This window comes from Durio zibethinus, chromosome 4 (assembly GCF_047325235.1).
Source record: "Durio zibethinus cultivar Kanyao isolate XHJ-2024 chromosome 4, ASM4732523v1, whole genome shotgun sequence".
NCBI lineage: Eukaryota > Viridiplantae > Streptophyta > Magnoliopsida > Malvales > Malvaceae > Durio > Durio zibethinus.
The window spans coordinates 33810383-33825068 of NC_143165.1; the positions used below are offsets into that span (position 1 = coordinate 33810383).

Below are 14686 nucleotides of genomic sequence, written 5' to 3' on the forward strand. Positions count from 1 at the left end.
TAGTTGTGTCTATTTTTTATTTTTCTAAGATTTATTTTTTATCTATTTTATTTTTTTAATGGCCCCTTACTATTTTGTAAGATCCACTTTTTGTTTTGTTTTTTCATTTTCAATTTTTTTGTTTTAATGGTTCATGATTTTTTTAACTGTGTGCTTTAATTTTTTTATTTGCATGCGGGATTCGCTTTTTTTTTTCTTTGTCCCGTGTTTTTTTTTTTTAATGTTTAATATATAATTTTTTATTCACTTGATGATAAACTTTTTCACAAATTTAATTGATGTTATATATATATATATATATATATATATATTTAAACTCACTTGACACCAAGGGTATTGGTGAGTTTTTTTTTTTTTTTTGATTTTTTTTATATATTTAATAAATAAATTTTAAATTATATTTTATAGTAACTCACTTGATATTAAAGGTTTATTACGCGGTGAAACCCACTTATTGTTGAGTTTTTTTTTTATATAGTTTTTTAATATTTTTAATAATTCATAATTTTTTTAATTTTTGATATAATTTTTTATTTTATTTTTTGTGAGATCCGCCTTTTCTTTGCATTTTAAAATTTTTTTTTGTGCCGCGCTTTTTATTTATTTTTTAAAATGTTTAATATATATTTTTACGAATCCATTTGATATCATTTTTTTTTAATTTTCAGAAAAGCTTAATTTATCTTTTAGAATTTTTTTGTTAGATTCCCTTACGCTAAAGATATGTCGTGTGTTTTTTTTTTTCAGTTTTGAATTTTTTTCTCTTTTTTATATATTTAATAAATAATATTTTAAATTTCATTCTTTAAATAACTCACTTATTATTTTTTTTTTTTTTTACAAAATAGAAATACAATGAATATATATGATAAAATAAAAAAATTTTGCTCGCAATTAAACAAAGCATTTCAAAATATAATATAATGACATTACATAAAAATTATACGTAAAAATATATAAAAGTGACATAAGATAAAATTTTAACAAAAAATATATGAATTTAATTAAAACAAAAATATGTATTTTGTATTTTTTATGTCAATATTAATTATGGTACATAAATTTTATATAAAATATAATATTAATATAAATATTTTTATTATTTTAAATTATACAAATATATAAATTATTAAATCTATCATTATAACTCACGAGCTCTAATTTTGTATCAATTGAATTTTGTATTTTTATTTATAAAAGAATTATTGTGAAATATTTAATATAATATTTATTTTTAATATAATTAATTTTAAATACTGATATACAATATATAAATAATTTTTAATATTATATTAATTAATAAATTTATAATTCAAATAACGAATTTAAGCGGTTTTAAAATTAGGATAAGACGTTATACTTTACTTAACATTAACCTTCTATAAAATAAAGCGCAAGTCCCTTTGCCAAAGCACACTCGCGCATTTCAGAAAACTGAAAAAAAAAAAACTCCAGCAATAATCTTAGATCAAAAGGCTCACAACCATGGAGAAGGTATTAATTTCCATTTTTTCCCTTTGTTCTTGTTTCTTGGTCTTCTCCTTTTCTGTGCTTTGCAAACGTTACGGCTTTCTTTTTCTTTTATTACACTTTTAGCAGGTAGAGTTTGAGAACAAGAATCAAGACCTAAAGCACCTATCCTTCGTGAGGGTGGCTGCGATCCACGCGCTGGTTTGCCTGTCGAACCTTTACGAGTACGCCAAACAGAACTCCGGGCCATTAAAATCCACGGTTGGGACCGTCGAGGGCGCCGTTACTACCGTCGTGGTTCCCGTCTACGAGAAATTTAAGGACGTTCCCGATCATCTTCTTGGCTTTCTTGATAAGAAGGTAACGGTTTTTATAACACCCTGTTTGGATCAAAAGTTTCTGAATTTAAAGACCGGATTGATTATAATAACTGCAGGTAGATGAGGCTTCACACAAATTTGATGAGCATGGACCAGCAGCAGCTAAGCAAGTGGTTAGCCAAGCCCAAGATTTGGTTCACAAGGCAGCACAAAAGGCTCAGAAATTAGTTGGTGAGGCTCGAACCAACGGAGCGCGAGGAGCTTTGCACTACGCCGCAGCTGAGTTGAAGCAGTTTGTTCTGGCGACCTCAACCAAGTTATGGGTTAAATTGAATAATAATTCAGCTTTCCACTCGGTGGCCGAGAAAGTTATTCCCACAGCTACAAATTTGTCGGATAAGTACAACCACGTAGTTAAGGACAACAGTGGGAAAGGTAATTCTGTGGTTGACTATCCGCCTTTGATACCTGTTGATGAGCCAGATTCAGATTAGGGATGGTTGTCTCTAGTCTGGAGAAATCTAGAAGTGGTTGGTGGGTGTTATTGTGGTGTGGGGTAATGTGGATAGTGTGATAGTTTGCCATTGTAAATTTGGGCTTTGGTTTTATTTCTTTGAAAGGTGAGAATCAATGTGAATTTTGTCCTTTTTGGTGCTTTGTCTACTTATAAATGACGTCATTTTTTGTCCCTGATCATATCATCCAGCCACATGCTTTTCCACATACTCTTAGATCTTATCAAACTGCTGTCTTAAGTAACAATCCCTCCTAGGTTGTGTTTGCTCAATTCCAAATGGTACAAGTTAGTACCAAGATGGTTGGTTTGAATTCGTTCAAGAAGTTGAAAAATAAATTTGTTTGAATTTACCCAAAAAGAGGATGTGTTAATCAGAATCTAACAATCCATGACCATTTAATAAAAAATAGTATATGATAGTGCAATTTTGATATTATAGAAAATTATAATAGAAACAACAGAAATGACCAATGACAGGTTATACAATTTATACATATATAATAAAGATACAGGGGCTTTGGCTAGGGATTAAAAACATGAATTTACTTATTTTTGGGTATTCCACCAGTAGATTAATAGAATCCTTACAATGAAAATTGGACATCTAATCATGAACATAATCAAACACAGAAAATTCGGCATATAGAGGAGACTCATCGTTGGAGTGGAGAAGGGAATAGCAATAATCACAGAAATAACAAGGGTTCTCCCTCGCCCACTTGTCATCGACAGTTACTTTTGTAGCTCTGGTAATGTTACATACATGGCATTTCTGAACACGGGGTTTTAGTTGAAAGATGAGTATCGGATAAGCTGCTCGATTTTGTACATCCTCGGAATGAATCAACCTCATGTCCCTAATCACGATTGTGTGCTTGCAGTCACCCTGTACCAATTGATTCCATCAAACAAAAAGTTGATCTAACACACATCAAAGGGCACAATCATCGTTTAATACCAGATAGAAATTCAATATCTTAAACCGATAATCCAATTTTGATCATTGATTTGGAAAATGACATCTAGTCTACCAACATAGCAGAGATATCAAGACAAAACAAATTGATAAGATGAATACATCTACTTTAGAAGTTAATGAAAGTAGGGAACAATAAAAAGCTGTACCTGATGACAATAGAGATATCCAGCACCGAGTTGAAACCTGAAGTCACAAAACCGCGTCTTGTGCATGTCAACAGCTTTGAAGTGGGGCAATCTTGAAGCTTCTACACTGCCTAAAATTGCTCTTTGCTTTTGTTGCAACTCACCAGTTACAATGCTTTCCCATTTTTTAAGAGCATCATCCCTAGAGTTTCTAAGCCAATCAAATATAGTTTTACTGTAATCTATAGCAGAGGAATCTCTCAAATCATTGAAAAATATATCCTGCAGAATTATAACCGTCAATTAGATACTATAATTAACAAAAAAAAAAAAATTCTCCACAGGGACAATGTCCTGAGTGAATCGGGTTTCTTACTTCTATAAGGAAATATCCAGAAGGATCATGCTGGCCAGCCTTCTGCATCACCTGGTCTGTCAGGCAATATATCTTGTCCTTAAGTTCAGTCAAGGTTTGATGGCCCAAGACCAAGAACTCTTGGATCTACAACAATTCAAGAAGATGTTAACACCAGCAGATGAAAGGGGCAAAAGATTAAATGGTTAAAGAAATAATACTGTAAAAGTTGAGTGTTAGCAACATTATACAAACTAAGAGAACTTAATTTTTGATGGTTCTTATATATGCTAAGGTATTTTCAAGCATATAATAAAACCTTATTGATTTCATCTACTGAATACTCTCAGAAATAAACCAAGCAGAAGCTTATTATCTGGTAACTCATTAGTAACAAATATAAGTGGATTAGAAGAAAAGAAAAATAAAAATCCGATACAAACAGCTATGTGATTTAGAAATGAGAGGCAAAATACCTCACCTTTGACCATTTTCGTATGTTATGGTAGACCTCAACACAAAGAACAACTTCAGGGTGTAAAACTGGTATGTGCTCCTCAGCATCCACTGACTTCACCTGTCATTCATCAGAAGGAAAATATGAAAGAATACTTAAGTATCATGAAGAATGAAAACAATAAACCCAAGCTTCAGTCCTAAAATTGACTTGCCTCAGAACCTCTTAAAGATTGCCATCCTTGTGTTATCTTAAATGATCACAGCAAATAAATTTTATTCAAACCATAGAGGCAGGTATCCAAAGGTTTGAATTGGAACACAAGTTGAATTTATTATCAATTCAATTTCTTCTCTTAAAGAACAAAGTGAAATAAGAATATCAATGTAATAAATTCCAACACTACATTTATAAGGCCATCCACAAACTCCTCTTATTAGAGAAAGTGTTTTTAAAACTCAAGTCTGTTTAGTACTTAGATGTAAATGTCATATAGTAACATATATTGTGAAGCATTCTAGATTTATCACAGTATTAAACAAGTCAATGGCATAATAGAATCACAGAATTAACCAATGCTTCATAACAAAAAGGTGTCAATACAAGAAAAATCTTAAAGCACCTTTGAGCTCAACTTCAGATTTTCAAAGTTAAATTTAGAAAAGACCATCCGCAATAAATACACAAAGGAACCTTTTGACAAACCTTTCCAGAGGAATTCATAGACCGGAGGGATTTCATCCTTTCAATTTTATCGGAGGATGGAATGGCACAATCACTGATCTTGCTGATGGCACTGAACCAAATTTATGGACAACAGTTAGCAGGGATCAGAAAGGGTTTATCAGTTAGAGAATATCACAGACAGATCTCAACACAAACTTCAAAGAATGTAGCCTTGCTGTTGCTTTGTCTTCATCCTGCTTTTGTTTAATCTTTGCAAGTTCCTCCACCTTTTTGATGTATGTATTCTGGAAATGCAACAGCAAGAAATTTGTTAAGAAGGAAATGGAAACAAAGATTATAAGATATGTTTGATAGGGTTCCTTTAGGACTCAATAGAAACAATATTAAAACGATATACTAGCCAAGAAAGCAACTGATGAGAAAACAATTCACATTTAGACTTTACACACAACAAAGATACAAATCATCAAGCTAGAAAACTAAACATTTAGCAGGAACAGCAAACAATTTAAAATTTCAAAACGTCAAATTTCTACATAATTAAATAAGAATAAAATAATAATATAATAGTCAATATGATTAGATCATAATACTTTAATGTAAGAGAAATTCAACATGACCAGTACCATACTTCAACAAGGTGATTATTCATTTTCCTTCTCTTTCGATTCTTTGAGCCATTTTTCCTTTCCATTGCAGCTCCATCCAAATTAGTATTAGAAGGACACCCATTTAAGGACTCAATAGAAGTTGAAGCATTCTCGACTACGGAGCTCTCTAGATTTGCATGTTTGTTTCTAGATTTTCTACGATTGCTGCTGCATAAATTGTACAAGTGAGTAAAACTAAAGCTGGAAAATGGATTGATATCACTCTGAAAAAATTGAGGATCCCTATCTATAGCTAAGAAGTAAAGAAATAACATAAGCTAAGAGACACAAAAGTAAAAGGTGGTTACTCAAGGATAAAGGAGGAAGTGAAAATCATTATAGAAATCCCAAAATCATGAAAATACATTCGAAGAAATACAAAAGCATTTTTTAATATGAGCTGCATTTTAGATCAATTGAAAACGTAAAGATGATTGACAAGAAATACACGTATAGCTCACCCCAAATTGGAGCCATTTTCTAAAACTTGAGCAGCATTTGCAGCATGCTCATCCTCATCCTCCTGCAATGAAACCCATAAATAAATCAGAAAACAAACTAAACTAGTGCAATACTAGCTGTAGTACTAGATACTATCCTTTATTATAATATCAGCACATACCTTAAACGCTTCCTTGAGAGCCATTTCTACTAACTCTTCCTCCTTAATAATTTTAAGGTCATCAACACTGAAAAGAGTAGAATTAATAGTAAAAATGAATCAGGATCATAAGATAGACAGAGATGCCGTGAGTACATTGTTTTAGGAGAGAAGAAACAAAATTAAAATGAAAATGGAGTAATACTAACCAAATATCCTCATACTCAGCAATTTGAAAGGAATCCAATTCAACCTCTAATTCCTATAAACAGCCCAAAAAGTTATCGTAAAAACAGAAGTGCATAGAGAGAAGTAACAATGAAGACTAAAAGAGGAAACTGAAAAAAAAAAAAAAAAACCTAACGGTAATCCATAGCAGAGTACTGTAAAAGACATGATTTTAAAGGGGAAAAGTTTCATAATCTAAATGTAAAAGAATTTAGTACATGGAGTTGTTGAAGAAGTGAGTTTTGAAACTCAGGAACGCTGGTGAGATGACTAATGAGATTCGGAATATAAATGGGGCCACCATTTGGAATTGAGCAATTTGCTTCCTCTTCTACCATGTTCCTATTCGTCTCCATTTTTCTTCCTTCAAGCTTCCTCAGAACAAAAATGGAAATTCCTTCTCAAAAACAAAATAAAAAGAAAAGTAATACAGAAATTAGAAAAAAAAAAAAGTAAATTCAACAAAAAATGAAAAAGAAAATAAGAAATCGCAATCTTTGAATGAAAACACCGCGGCTGGTGTCCATCAGCGACAGCAAGTAGTGAAGGCAAGAGGCATGGACCGCCTATTTTTGAGTTAAATTAGGTTGACAAAGAAGGCCCAAGACACCCAGACTAAATGAAGCATAGTAGTACTAGTTAGGATAGTCATTTGGGCTACAGTTCAATAGTTATTGATTGGACCAAGATTTGTAGGTACGGAAGAAACATTTATAACTGGGCTTAGTTAATTGCGGTGGAGTAGGGCCGTTCATATTTTGCATTTAATCAAATTTTAATTCGGTAAGCGGGATTAGTCAGTCAAAAAAGACATTGACCGAATTCGAACAGCGACCCACTTATATGAACATGACTATTCTAATAATATAAAATATTAAAATTTATATATTTATATAATATTTTATATAAAAATTACGTATTATAATTTATATTTTTTAAATTTTATTAAATTTAAATATAATTATTAACAAAATTTTAATTCATATTATTTTTATATTTTATTTTTATATTATATTTTAAATTATTGTATCTCAATAAAGTTACAAATTGAGTTTAACCTACATTTCATAGTGAAAGGGTGATTGAGTAACTAACAATCCAACCTATTTTTAGAGGATTTGTTTCCTCTTTTTTTTTTTAACATTAAATGAAGAGTCTTCTTAATGATTATATCAAAAGCAATATTCAAATAAAAAAATATATGGTTATTCTTTTATTGTCAAAATTTTTTTGTTGTTTTTATTTTTTTTTTCAAACAATTTTTTTTATTTATAACTATGAGATAACACTATTTAGATTATAAATTATTCTTTATCTTATATGTGTTTCAATTGAACATTATCAAAACTCATTCGTTTAGTAAGTCTGGGCGCCGTCGACATAATCCCAACTACTCTCAATGATCTAACCTTAGAAAGTGAGAACCGAGAACTGAGAAGTAAGAACTCTTGATAACCAAAATAAAAAACAAACGACAGCAGAAACTCTAGAGGGCAGAGGCTCAGTTGAATTAACTCAATTCACCCAAATTTTCAATCTTAATCAAGATCAAATGTTGAAGAAGAAGTAATTTGATGGTAAGAAGACTGTAAGAGTAAGTTAAAAATTTACCTTTAAAAAAAATTGCCGGAAATTGCTGTTGATTCGTTGAGCACTTGAACTTGCTTTGCAAGCTGCAACTGTCAATCGAGGCCGAGAGGGGAGGTTTTACGATTTACTTTACTGAGTTAGGGTTATATGTCATATATGGGTTTGGGTCTTTGTGAGAGAGAGAGACAAGAAGAAGAAGAGGAACACTGTACAGAGGTCTCTCTGTATCTCTCTGACTGTAAGTGTGTGTGGGTCGTGTGTCAGGTGAAGAGGCGGGTTGGGGGCGGCTGGACTGGAGGTCGGAAGGGTATGGGTGAGGCAACGAGGGCGGCGCGACTGGCAGACTGGGTGAAGGCGTGAGGCGGCCTTGATTCTGATTGCAAATTAGGGATTTGACTTTTGAGAATTGGGGGCCGGGGCGTCGTACAAACAGAGGGTTTTAGGGGAGCGGAGAGGGGGGTGGACTGGGGGTTTCATTTTATTCTTTATTATTTTTTGAAAATATAGGATTTCATTTTAATGGTTTTTCTTGTTAAAATCTTAATGATTTATTAATTTATAATTTTATATTTAAAAATTTAGTAATGATTTTTTTGTTATTTTAATATTTATATTGTTATCAATTTTTTATTAGATCAATTCTTATTAAGTTATTATTATTTTTTATATAATTATTAAAGATATTATTTATTATATAATAAATTTAATATATAATTATTGTAGTGTTATTGAAGATGTTATTCCTTATTCATTATATGACTATTGTAATATTATTAAACATGAATATTTGACATTTAAGGTATTCTATTTTGTTAATGCTTGGTTGGTTTAATATTAATATAAATTTGGCTCAAGCATATATTCGTAATTAAATCCAATATGAATTTTTTATTATAATCTCAAAAAAATTAAGAATAATTTTTTTCAAAAAAATTAAAGATATAAAGTGTTATAAATTATTTTAAAAATTATAAAGCAAGATTTTTTTATAATTATTATTATAATAATTATATTTTATAATAAATTATGTAAAAAAAAAATATCATTATGGCCTTGTGATAAGAAATACGACTGTGATCACAATATAAGTACCAGCTCTCAACTAGTCTAGCTTAGTGCAGCTCAGTGCACAAACACAGTGGCTCCGCCCTTTATGGATTGACAACAATCCATGGCCTGATATTTCAAAACCATACTCAGGACCGCAAATTAGGGACTACTTTATACATAATTAAAGAATTAGATAACCAGTCACTTGGATTCTTTATGTAATAATTTACTAATTAAACAAAATTTATGCATTTTTCAAAAGAGGGATAAGAATTATTTTTTTACATGTTAGAGTTTAAGAATAAAAATAAAATATAAATATTGAGATTTAAATCTCAAAGTTATTTAATATTACTCTTTATAAAAAAATTATATAAAATAATTAGATTAAACTTTTAGTTCACGAGCATGAGCGGTAGTTAAAAATATTTTATTTCTTTACTTTTATAACTTTGTTTGTGATAATGCACATGCAAAAGATATGGTAAGTGAAACTTTCAAAAGAAAAACCTAATTAACATAAAATATAATATATTTTTATAATGTTTGATTGATTAAAAAATGAGACGTTTTAATCAAATTAATAAATTATTGTGATATAAGATAAATTGAAATCTGCAGACAAATAGTAATTTTCTAACACATAAAAGCATTTAAACTCAAAATTTAAGAAAATTATAGCATGGTTTTTATTCTTTATTTGTCATGTTTTTCGTGAAAGTTAATCTTAAACAAAGTTTGGTGTACTGAATCATCCAACAACCACAACAGTCTCCTGAAAAAATTAGAGTGCATTCATGTTTCCTAACATTAATACAAGTCAAAACCCAACATCCAAATTCCTTGGTCGAAGAAAATGTGAGCATCCATCCACAAGCTAAGGGTAGCTTAAGCAGAGAAAATGAGGGCATTTGGATTGAGAATGCATCAAAGGGTGCGTGGTCATGGTTCTGCTGATCTTGATTTGGTTGGTCAGATGTGATAATCTAATATTTGCTGTTTTGCTTAATTTAACCCAAAATGTACTCCCAAAAATCAAAACATTATAAACCCAAGTTCTCTATCTTGTTCATTTTTAGTACATATTGGTTCGTACTTGGATTGAGAACAAAGTCAAACTCCCCCTTAACAGGAAAGTACGTTTGTTTTGGATTTCCTTTTTCTGCCGCAACACTACCAATTTTGCTTCCTACTACAGCTGGAACTCCAATCAATGTCCTCCAAATGGGTTGGGCTTGGACCACCTCCTCTCCACCCATTTGTGAACATTTGAAAGAGTTTTTTTTTTTTTTTTTAATTAATAGTAAAAAATTAAAAACATAATTTAAATGATTTATATAATATTTTTAAAATATAACATTTAATAATTTTAATTTCAAATCACAAGACGGTTAAAATCCTTTCCTTCATCTTGAAAAAATAAAGAAAAAAAAATAATGACTATAAAAGAAAGAATAACCCCACCACATGATTAACTTTTTTGCCAATATATTTTGTTTTTTCGGGGGTTGATATGAGGAACGGTTTTGGACAATTTTAAAGTAGAGAAACCAACCACATTACCACAGCATCCTCCACTTGCAAAAATGCATATCTCCCACTACTTCCATATTCCTTTTTTTTTTTTCTTCTTTTCTCAATTTTATTGAATTTCTTCTGGCCAGTCTCTTGGTGTGTATGGGCACCCTTTTTGACCACACCAAGTCAAGGAGGAAAAAGAAGATTGAGAACAAAAAAAAAAATGAAATGCCATACATTGGAGAAAGTAAATTCATCACCTATTGTTATACTTTCCCATTGTCTGCCATTAGAAAAAATGTAGTAATTCCTCTGACCTTTTTCTTTTTTGAAATTTGAATTTCTTCACATCTTTTGACATTAAAAGGCAAGGAATTTCATTGCCTTTACCCCAAAGTTAAGGCAGTATCCTACACATAAACCTAAATTTTATGGTAGTTTGGTTTATTCATCCCATCGACATACCTAATTTTGTTTTATTATTTCTTTTTTAGGGCTTCTAACTTTTCTTCAACAAGATTTAAAGTTGATTTAAGCATTCTCAGAGTATGTGACAACTGGAAAGTTACAAAGTATGTGATAATTTGATTTTATATTTAACTTAATTTATATGGCATATTTTAAAAACAATATTTAATATATTTATAAATTAAAGTTAAATAATTATAATTCAAATCTTAATAGTTATAAATTTTTTTGTTTACAATCTTTTATATTTAAAAACTGGAAGTTGGTGACAATTGGATCTAAAGCAATGGAACCTTCAAATTTATGCCGTTACCAAACCAACGTTATAAGATAAAAGAAGAAATTATAGGAAATATAGCCCTAGAAAATTACCGATGCGGGATTGTGATTTACCCAAATTAAGGCGAACATTGCTCCATAGTACAAAAAGGAAACGTCTTTTACGAAACAAGGAAAAAAAAAAAACAAAAAACCAAAAGCCCCCTGACTTCTTCGATTTACTCCTCTATACAATCAAAGGGGTAGTAAAACTCTGCCGTTTTAATCCACAAAAATGACCTCGTTTTTTCCATTTCCGCTTTTTGATTTTCTATGGACTTAAAACATAAATTACCAAGGGCCGTTAACATAGCCGTAACCGTTTCTAACTATCGGCGATTACGTCATCGTTCCCATCAACAGCCACGTTTGGTTCTCCACCATCCACATCTTCATCGAGCCACCGCTCCACCGCCGCGCACTCAGCTTTATGGCGAAGCTTCCAATCAAGCGCCTGGCAAGCGCGTGAGCAGTAATTCACAGCTCCACAAACCGAACACCTGCGAAACTCGTGCTTTCTTGTCTCCGGCCTACCGCAACCAACGTGCGAGCATAGTCTCAAGCCCGGGCCGGGTATCCCGCCCCGAGCGCCGAACCACTCCGCTAAGAACCTGCTAGCCGGATGCGCCTCCGGCGCTGGTACATTGCATCCAAAATCACTCAGCAACGGGCATGCCGGCACGGTCGGATGACCGTGGTTAGGGTGCGGGACTGGGTGTGGGCTCCATGTGAGCCAAGAGCCCGTAGAGATGTTAGAAGCAGCTGGTGATGATAAAACCACCGCTAGTTCTCGTGCGTTGGCTTGGACGAGAAGTCGACGGCCCTCGGCGATGTTTTGTCGGACACCGTACCCGTCCTGCAGACAGTGACCGAGCTCACGCAGGGCATCGACGTGGCCAAGAAAAGCAGCTCGAGCGCACAAAGCCACACCCGCTCTGAGGTCCTTGTCGTTTTTACAGCCGCCGCTGCCGTTGAACTGAATCACAGCTAAGGAGTAAAGCGCCGGCGCGTGGGAGCTAATTGCCGCCTTAGCCATAAGAGAGGCTCCACTCCCTCGATTTTGTAAACAGTAAAAACGAATCTGTTGCAAATCATACAATCGTTAAGAGATTTTTTTTTTTTTGGGGAACATAAATCGTTAGAGAATGTTTATGTTGTTCACTAAACTTGATAAAAAGGAAAAAAAAAACATTAAATTATATTTTCCGAGCTAACTCACCATGCCAAGAGTGTAACAAGCTTCAACATTTCCGGCATCAGCGCAGGTCTTCAAGAACCCGTGAGATGACTCGGACCAGCTTTTGGCTTTAATGGAAAACATTTTTGGAGAGGCTTTGGATAATACCAGAGAATTGAGTGCCAAACTATTTAGTCTTTTGCATCTGTTTCACAAAATGAATAAATTCATAAGAAAAATAAAAAAAAAATCCAAACTTTTCCCTCGAAAACAAGGCAACAAAAAAATCCAGTGAAACGTCGACGTACGTAATCAAAACGTTGATTAAATCGGAAGGACAACGGGCGGTAGAGCTCAGTTTGCACAGTATAGAAATGATAAGATCATCGGGTAAAGCATCGAAAAAATCACTCTTTCCGGCAATCTCCGGTGAGAATCTTTGCCGTTTGCGGCAACCCATGTTATCGCCGGCGAAATCCCTCCTTTTCACTACTATCCTGTCTACAAAAACATCGGCTTTAGGGTAACAAAGCCCTCGTCTTGTTCTCATTTCTTTCCTTCTCTCTCTTGGTTAGTCTATCTTTTTAACTCATAGAGAGAGGAAATGAAAAAGAGAACCGAGACCTTATATAGAAGAGGGAAAGCACACAAGGCCTTAAAAGGAAAGACAGCAAAAACAACACCAAGGACAGAACCGAATGAATATTATAAACAGTAAAAGAACCTCCTGGGACAGAGTTTGGAACCCTAAATTACATTCTTAACCCTACTTAGAAATCGTTTCTACGGTCAAACGCCGTTGACCCATATCCCTCCGTTCGTCGTCGGGTTTAACACTGAGAATATGAGAAAAAAAAAAAAAAAGCCTCTGACTCCGATCACTCTTTTATCCTTTCTGTTTTAATCTTTTTTGTTTTTACATGAACAAGAAGAGAAACGTAGGTAAAAAAAATGCATTTACTTTTTTACCTTCTCATCCTTTTTTATCTGTGTTTCTGTTGGGTGCAGGCAGAAGAGTGCTTGTGGGTTTGTTTTGAAAGCGGTTAAATTTGTTGCAAGCAACACAACTAACTTCGGTTATTTTCTGTAATTCAGTTTTGCTAAAGGTTATAAAAAATCAACTTGACTCCGGCGCGTGAACACCGCCGACCGTTTTGGGCTCTTGTTTCGGATGTGATAACCACGCTCTTTGTTCGCGGGTGTGGAAATAGACTTCTCGTTAACAAACTCAGGTTAGCGAATTCTGGGCACTCGTCCGACGACTATCAAGAGGTCAAACGTATGAAACATGAATCAGCACGAACAGAAGGCTCGGTTACACTTCCTGGTTTTACTTGCCCATTTATTTTCTCATTTTTCATTTTTACCCTTTTAATTAATTAAAATCTTATTAAAATTAAATTGTAGATAACTTATTATTTTATTTTTTATATGAACTTAAAAATAAATCTACTAATTATAATAAAAATTAAGTAAATATATTAATAAAATATTAAATTGTTAGTTTTAATAAATTGATTCATTTTTATAAATTTAAATATAAAAAATAAAAATCAAACAAATAAATCAAAATTATATAAATTTAATATTAAATAAAATTAAAGACACTCACAATAAAATTTAAATATGAAATCTCAAAATTTTAAAATTCCATTGTTCTTCTCTTTTAATTTTATTTATTACCAACATTGAACGGAAATGAAAATGGTACTGGTGTCCATTATTTTTGTAGATTCTGTCTATCATGTAATAATTAATATTTAAAATATAATTTAATTTTATGAAAAAAAATAGCCTATTGCCTCATAAAAATAAACAAGATTTTATTGATTGGAGTTGGAAATCTCAATTGGTGTTTTTTTTTTTTTTTTTTTTGCTTTATTATACAGGAAGTGGTACTAAAAAAATTTATGGAACTTAGGTTACTATAATGTGACGGGAGTCAAGTCACTCTATGTTTGTATGTTTAGCTAGGGCACGGTGGAAGAGGCTCCCACCATACTGCCAATAGATCTATGGACAATAGTTCTAGTTGAGTGAAATTTGGGTAAAGTTTAAACTGAGCATTAATAAGTTTTAAGTTTGGTTTGATTCGATTATTTGGGTTTCATTTGTTACTTAAATTTGACTATAAATGAAAAAGAAAATTTATACTTATACGTCCAAATTTGCTTAT

General features: G+C 32.3%; 3 protein-coding genes across 5 annotated transcripts; 1 reads left to right on the forward strand and 2 right to left on the reverse strand.

Annotated features, from left to right (window-relative positions):
• Positions 1–1358: 1358 nt before the first annotated feature.
• LOC111287254 (REF/SRPP-like protein At1g67360) lies at positions 1359–2469 on the forward strand. Of its 2 annotated transcripts, none has more exons than XM_022877656.2 (3): positions 1359–1494; positions 1600–1830; positions 1907–2469. In XM_022877656.2, the coding sequence occupies exons 1-3, from the start codon at positions 1486–1488 to the stop codon at positions 2282–2284; spliced, it is 618 nt and encodes a 205-aa protein (XP_022733391.2). In that variant the 5' UTR covers positions 1359–1485; the 3' UTR covers positions 2285–2469. The 2 variants fall into 2 exon arrangements, with proteins under 2 accessions (XP_022733391.2, XP_022733390.2); XM_022877655.2 differs by having other exon boundaries at positions 1360–1494; positions 1597–1830.
• A 360-nt stretch (positions 2470–2829) lies between these two features.
• Positions 2830–8428, reverse strand: SRD2 (snRNA activating complex family protein). 2 transcript variants are annotated; one of them, XM_089759991.1, is made up of 12 exons: positions 8001–8428; positions 6608–6786; positions 6371–6423; positions 6183–6249; positions 6022–6083; positions 5542–5725; positions 5106–5194; positions 4929–5019; positions 4248–4343; positions 3788–3913; positions 3433–3693; positions 2830–3193 (listed from the first exon to the last, which is right to left on the reverse strand). In XM_089759991.1, the coding sequence occupies exons 2-12, from the start codon at positions 6743–6745 to the stop codon at positions 2912–2914; spliced, it is 1449 nt and encodes a 482-aa protein (XP_089616117.1). In that variant the 5' UTR covers positions 6746–6786; positions 8001–8428; the 3' UTR covers positions 2830–2911. The 2 variants fall into 2 exon arrangements, with proteins under 2 accessions (XP_089616117.1, XP_022733384.2); XM_022877649.2 differs by having other exon boundaries at positions 5542–5728; positions 8001–8388.
• A 2942-nt stretch (positions 8429–11370) lies between these two features.
• On the reverse strand, positions 11371–13183 carry LOC111287746 (F-box protein At1g67340-like). The gene is made up of 3 exons (XM_022878426.2): positions 12819–13183; positions 12553–12715; positions 11371–12414 (listed from the first exon to the last, which is right to left on the reverse strand). Exons 1-3 carry the CDS (start codon positions 13058–13060, stop codon positions 11659–11661), a joined length of 1161 nt encoding a protein of 386 aa, XP_022734161.1. The 5' UTR covers positions 13061–13183; the 3' UTR covers positions 11371–11658.
• Between the last annotated feature and the right edge of the window lie 1503 nt (positions 13184–14686).